The sequence below is a fragment of the Myotis davidii genome, unplaced genomic scaffold (genome assembly GCF_000327345.1).
Source record: "Myotis davidii unplaced genomic scaffold, ASM32734v1 scaffold149, whole genome shotgun sequence".
NCBI lineage: Eukaryota > Metazoa > Chordata > Mammalia > Chiroptera > Vespertilionidae > Myotis > Myotis davidii.
In genome coordinates, this window is record NW_006352194.1 from 2,852,097 (window position 1) to 2,859,327 (window position 7,231).

Sequence of the window (7,231 nt, forward strand, 5' to 3'; positions counted from 1 at the left end):
AAATAAAATGGTCATCTCTTACCGACTACATAGCTATTAAAGGGGACAATTAATAGTAAAAAATAATTTGTATTTTCAGAACAGCTTTCTCCTAGAGAGCACAAAAGGGCATACCTTCAAACCATTTAATAAAGATCTATCATATGAGCAATTCTACATGTTGGCAGATTTCACAACATAAAAGCTTGCTTTCTTCCAGCAAAGATTAAACAGGGCCCAGTCAGCATGCCTCAGTCGTTGAGCGTCGACCTATGAACCGGGAGGTCACAGTTCGATTCCTGATCAGGGCACATGCCTGGGTGGCGGGTTCAGTCCCCAGTGTGGGGCATGTAGGAGGCAGCCAATCAATGATTCTCTCTCATCATTGATGTTTCTATCTCTCTACCTCTACCTTCCTGTCTGAAATCAATAAAAATATTTAAAAAATAATAATTCATGCAAGTTTATAAAGAAGACAAGGATATATAACAAAATGGTAACAGCAGCCACTTCTAGAAGAAAGGTTTTAAGTGATTTTTATTATATTTGTGCTTTTCTGTGTTTCCTAAGCTATCTACAGTGAACGTGTAACTTTTTTAATTGGAAAAAAACATTTTTAAAAGTGCATAATACATGCAAATGAATATACTAGGAAGCAAAAGGAAACAAAACTGTTTTTCAAATTTAGGGCCAATATTTAAGCTAAGACAGACTTAGGTTAGCTACGACTTATGCTAAGCCATTTTTTTAAGTATATTTGTATCAAGACTCCTCCTGACAACTACAAAATGTAAATGAAGGCTGTTATTGAGGATTAACAACAATTTCTACATGATTTAATGAAGAATCAACAACCTCTAATTTTTAAACCAAAATTTTAGATTCCTGTGCTAACTAAAATATGCTGTGACCTAGAACATCAAATGATATAAAACTTCACTGTCTTCAAGTTTATGTCTAAAATTTTTAAAATATATTTTTATTGATTTCAGAGAGGAAGGGAGAGGGCGAGAAAGATAGAAACATCATTGAAGAGAATCACTGATGGCTGCCTTCTGCAGCCGCCCCCCCCCCCATGGGGATCAAGCCCGCAAACGAGGGCATGTGCCCTTCACCAGAATCAAACCTGGGACCCTTCGGTCCACAGGCCAACCAACGCTCTATCCACTGAGCCAAACCAGCTAGGGCTGTTTGAAATATTTTTTAAATTATTTTTTTAATTTTGATTTCAGGGAGGGAGGAAGGGAAAGGAACATCAATTTTGTTGTTCCACTTATTTATGCATTCATTGGTTAATTCGTGTATGTGCCCTGATTGGGGGAGCAAAGGGGATAGAACCTGCAACCTCGGCATATCAGGACAATACTTGAACCAACCGAGCACCCTTCCAGGGCTAAAAATTTTTCAATTTAGTCTTGGATATATATATGTTCAAAGCCAAATTTTCATTTAAATAGCAAGCTTCTTTTTTTTTTCTTTTTTTTTTTCTTTGAGAGAGATATATGGATGGGAGGGGATCAAATCCACAACCTCATCATGTGCCCTGACCAGGAATCAAGTTGAGATCTTCTGGTGGACGGGATGATGCTCCAAACAACTGAGCCACACCAGCCAGGGCACCACCTCCTTTTTCTCTCAATTAGTCTATGCCAGGGGTGGGCAAACTTTTTGACTGGAGGGCCACAATGGGTTCTTAAACTGGACCGGAGGGCCGGAACAAAAGCATGGATGGAGTGTTTGTGTGAACTAATATAAATTCAAAGTAAACATCATTACATAAAAGGGCATGGTCTTTTTTTTTTTTTTTTTTATAGTTTTATTCATTTCAAACGGGCCAGATCCGGCCCGCGGGCCGTAGTTTGCCCACGACTGGTCTATGCAGTCTGGTCTCACAGCTACCACTCTTCCATTTTCCCAAGTAACACAACGGACTAATTTGGCCGTCTTTAGTTTTTAATGAACTTTCACCCTGGTAATCTACCATCTGGTCTCCATGTCCAAAATAAAGTAGTTAAAGAAGGAAAACATGCACAGAACTCACATAGTTTTATAAGTTAATTACCTCTGCTTTCAATGAATTATTTGATATTGTATTCTCCAATGTTTGCTCAGATTCTTTTTTTCCTCTCTCACACATCCAATAAATAGCTATGCTAGATGGTGGTAAATTTCAAACTTAGATTATTACAGATAACTGACATTTTTATAATTCTATTATAGTGAAAACTAAATCTTTTTCATAAAAAGGAATTATTTCACATGTAAAGTTAGAAGTAATGATTTTATTACAAAAAGGGGGGGGGAATCTATTGAGACAAAATATATGTTTGATGAACATGGCTTTGCTTCTAATATCGTTACTTCTTCAAAACATTACCGTTAAAATTTAAGATCCTCTTAGTCCATCTTTGGCATAACTATCAGATATAGTCTTATTTATCTACACTAAGTTGTTATTTTCATAAATTTAGACTAACATAGTCTCCTGGCTTTATATTTTAAATAAAGGAAAGTAACAAACCAAATAAGGCAAATGGATATCCTTTGTACCAATACTTGGTACTGAGCACCGAGGGATAAAAGCCAAGTCTCAAGAAAAGAACAACAGGATTAAAAGTTCCAAGAGAGCCCTGGCCAGCGTGGCTCAGTTGGTTGAGCATCGTCCCACCAAAAGGTGGCCGGTTCAATTCCCGGTCAGGGCACATGCCCAGGTTGTGGGCTCAAGACAGCTGATGGATGTTTCATTCCCTCTCCCTCTCTCTCTCAAATCAATAAAAGCATGTTTAAAAAAATAAAGGTTCCAAGAGAATTCACAAACCAATGCCCTAAATTAAATTTAGATTTCTGTTAAGTCATAGTTGGATGATTTGTTATCATGGCCTAAATGTCATTTTCCTCCAGAAATTCCCTTTCCACTCTCTACAACAGCCTCTAACAGGCACACCCATCCCAACTTACTCCCTTACTTGATCAAAATCTTAATTCCTGTCTTAATCACACTTGCCATCCTGCCTAACACATTTCCCTTTTATGGACTCACCGATTCCCTATTTAGGAGACACCAGTGAGCCTCCACAGCTCTAATGAAACAGGAAGGGGGAAAGTGTTGCTCATCATCCCTTAACTTACTTCCAAGCAACTCTGCAAGCATCCCTCCAAACCACATGTGACTTTCAGTGACAGCCAGGCCCTCCGCATCGCCTCTTTTCTAAAGTTATTCATATTGTGTTAGGTTTTTCCTGTGTTCAGTCCCCTTGGCTCAGAAGGCTCCTGTTTCTTTTCCATTTTGGGTCCCTTTCTCTCAATTTTTTTACATTTAACTGGAATTATCACCTTTATTAAGAGTAGCATTGTTAGATCGTCAGTAACATCTTAGACAAAACTTAGCAGGAACACTTCACTTTTTTACATTCATTTTTATCTCCCGAATTGTCCCTTCTGAAACCCTCAAATGAATGATAAATCAATTTACATCCAAGGTAGCACTCTATTGATGCTGAGTTAGTTTTTGTTCAATTACTAGACCAAAGTTCTCAGCATCGTTTCCAGCAGAAAATTTATTTCATTTGTCCGTGCTTTTCAAAAAGAGGTTTGAAGACTGCTCTTGAAACAAAACAGAGAACCCCCACTTTATACTGGCAAAACAGCTAAGAGTTTGCCCATCTGTCTGATCCATTCACACCTTCCCAAATCCACTGGGAAGCTGTTGAATATATAGTTGTTGAACAGGAAAGAGTTGGGAGAATAAAGGAGGCTAGCAAAATGCATTAGCAAAAATCTAAGTTAGGTTTTAAAAGTCTCATACTCAACTTTTAAATAATTTGTCTCCCTGGCACTATGGACTTAATTTTATTCCTAGTTCCTTCTTCTTTCAAGTTTCAGTCTATCCATTGTTTCCTGCATAAGGAGTTTACAAATGATGTCATAACTAACATTGCCGTTCTTGGCTATTCCCAATCCACCTACTTCACCCACTTTTTCAGGAGCGAGTTCAACCTTACTTTCATCTTTCTGAACCATCTCCTAGCCCTGTGGTCCGCAAACTGCGGCTCGCGAGCCACATGCGGCTCTTTGGCACCTTGAGTGTGGCTCTTCCTAAGCCTTAGGAGTACCCTAATTAAGTTAATAACAATGTGCCTACCTATATAGTTTAAGTTTAAAAAAATTTGGATCTCAAAAGAAATTTCAGTCGTTGCACTGTTGATATTTGGCTCTGTTGACTAATGAGTTTGCCGACCACTGTGACCTAGCCCAACTTAATGTGAACCATACTTGACTCCAAACCATCTTGTATTGTTTTCTTTCCAATAAAATGTATATACCTAACGATAGGAAATATTTAATAGCTTTTATAACTCCCACAGTACTTAACGCAGTATTAGGCACTTAGCTCATGCCAGTAAAAGTCACAGATAATCAGATGGAAATGACGTTAGTGTTTATCTAGCCCAAACCCTTCTATACCTTACTTATATGAATTACGCTCGACAATCAGAATACCACCATGTACTTTTTTTAGAAAAATGGTTCTTAATCCTTGGGTTAGGAATCTGCAATGGGGAAAAAAATTCAGAGAATCTTCTATGTAATTTCAAGGATTTACAGAATCACTGAATCATATTACAGTAATGAAGCCCACATTATTTTGTAATCCTCACCTGAAAATATTTTTTTTCAGAGAAAGAGAGAGAGAGAGAGAGAGAGAAACATCAATTGGTTGCCTCCCATAGCACCCCAACCTGATCAAACCTGCAACCTAGGTATGTGCCCTGACCTGGAATTTAACCCAAAACCTTTTGGTGTATGGGATGAGGCTCAACCAACTGAGCAACCCGGCCAGGTGAAGGCCACATTTAAGAATAATATACTGTCTGCCATGACCAGTTATTTCAGTGGTTAGAGCGTTGACCCTGAGGCTGAAGGGTCATGGATTTCATTACCGGTCAAGAGCACGTATCTTGGTTGCAGGCTTGACCCTTGGCCCAGGTCGGGGCGTGTGCAGTAGGCAACCAATTTATGTGTCTGTCTCTCACATCTATGTTTCTCTCTGTCTCTCCCCATCCTTTCCACTCTCTCTAAAAACCAATGGAAAAATGTCCTCGGGTGAGGATTAACAGGAAAAAAAATAACACAGATTACCAGTTAATCCCTTCAGGAACCCTATAAAATTGTCATTATTATATCCTGATATGAGAGATCTGGAAAATAAGGTATTGAGTACTTATAAAATTTGCCTGACACTCCTGGAAGCCAGATCCAAGCCAAGCAGTCTTGCCCCAGGGTCCAAGCACATTAGAAACCCTGCCAGATATCTCAAAGAAACAGCTATTCTTATGTGTTAAGCCACTCTGCACAAGATTTCTTTCTTTCTTTTTAACCACCACCCCAATTCCTTACTATCTAATAGGAGGATCTGTAACTAAATATGTATATACAAAACGACACACAAGCCCTAGCCAGTTTGGCTCAGTGGACAGAGCGTCAGACCGCGGACTGAAGGGTACCAGGTTCAAAATAAGACACAATTAGCATTTGCTTGCTTACTGTGTACCAGTCGCTGTTCTGTGCCATATATATTCACTAATTTAATCCCATGAGTTACTGTGTACCAGTCGCTGTTCTGTGCCATATATATTCACTAATTTAATCCCATGAGTTAACTGTGCAGATGAGGCACAGAAAGGCTTAAATTAAGCAACATGTCTTGAAACACACAATAAGTGAGCAAATTGGATTAGAAACCCAGATAGCAGTCAGGTAAGACCTTGCTAAAGAGTTGAACTTCACCCTCTTGGTTGGTGGATCCCAACTGGGGCTGGCGTTATCAAAATATATACACCTACACGTGGTGAAAGTGGGTATCTTCACTGTTGAGGAGGACTGCCTTTGTAAGCCTCTTTACTCCTGGGATTCCTGTCCTATCAGTGTTGAGGTAAACACACAAAAATAGACAACTGCTGTTATACAGGGGATGGCGAGTCACTGGGCTCATGGGTAAATGATTCCAAAACCGATATTCCCCAGGAAGCGAAATGCAGTCACACTAGTTGGGAAGATCCTAGCCTGTATCTCTTAAATTTAAAATTATCTAAATTTAGGTAGGCTCAACGCTTTTCACTTGGGCTTTAAGTTTAGATAATAGTTTTTTCTTTTTCTTTTTCTTTTTTTTTTTTAATATATTTTATTGATTTTTCACAGAGAGGAAGGGAGAGAGATAGAGAGTTAGAAACATCGATGAGAGAGAAACATCGACCAGCTGCCTCCTGCACATCTCCTGCTGGGGATGTGCCCGCAACCCAGGTACATGCCCTTGACCGGAATCGAACCTGGGACCCTTCAGTCCGCAGGCCGACGCTCTATCCACTGAGCCAAACCGGTTTCGGCTCTTTTTCTTTTTCATATTGATTTCAGAGAAGAAGGAAGAAGGAGAGATAGAAATATCAACAATGAGAGAAATCATTGACTGGCTGCCTCCTGCATGCCCCTTACTGGGGATGGAGGCTGCAACCAAGTTACGTGCCCTTGACCGGGATTGAACCCTGGACCCTTTAGTGGGTAGGCCGACACTCTATCCTCTGAGCCAAACCAACTAGGGCTAGATAACAGTTTTCTGCTACAGAAACCTTTTGGCAGAATAATTAATACGGTTTAAAATACCACTTTGGCCAACCATGGCCTCTGCCCCCTCACTGCTTTCAAAATAACTATATTTACAAAGGTATTTTCCCCCATTTGCATTTTTCGCACAGAGGTTTTGAGAAGAAAGAAAAATACTCTTTACCACAATTTATCTGCCCCCGCCCCACTACCTTTTCTCTCCTTTGAAACAACTATCCTGGTTTACATCAGTACAGTTTTGCTTATGCTGAATCACCGGGCAACAGAAAACATGTCGCCTTTTGCTTCAGAAATGAAAATAAGTCTGAGAGGGAAAACAACTTGCCCAGAGTAACCAAGTCAGTGAGTAAAGAAATGACTTGAGCCCTCGAGGGTTTGGCTCAGTGGATAGACCGTTGGCCTGAGGACCAAAGAGTCCCAGGTTCGATCCTGGTCAAGGGCATGTAACTTGCTTGCAATCTCCTCCGGCCCTGGCCGTTAAGAGGCAACCAACCGATGTGTTTCTCTCACATCGATATATCCCTCTGTCTTTCCCTGTCTCTTCCACTCTCCCTAAAAATCAGTGAAAAATATCCTTGGGTGAAGAGTAACGAAAGGAATGTGACTTGAACGCTGATTCTCTGCCACTAAGGCC

At 40.0% G+C, this 7,231-nt stretch overlaps 1 protein-coding gene across 1 annotated transcript in view; it reads right to left on the bottom strand.

The window, feature by feature from the left end:
• Positions 1-3,322, bottom strand: part of CLIC4 (chloride intracellular channel 4) — a 47,507-nt gene extending 44,185 nt beyond the window's left edge. The window contains exon 1 of the mRNA XM_015557195.1: positions 3,109-3,322. Within this exon, the coding sequence (XP_015412681.1) occupies positions 3,109-3,201 (93 nt within the window). The 5' untranslated portion in view covers positions 3,202-3,322. The remainder of the gene's footprint in view (positions 1-3,108) is intronic.
• Between the last annotated feature and the right edge of the window lie 3,909 nt (positions 3,323-7,231).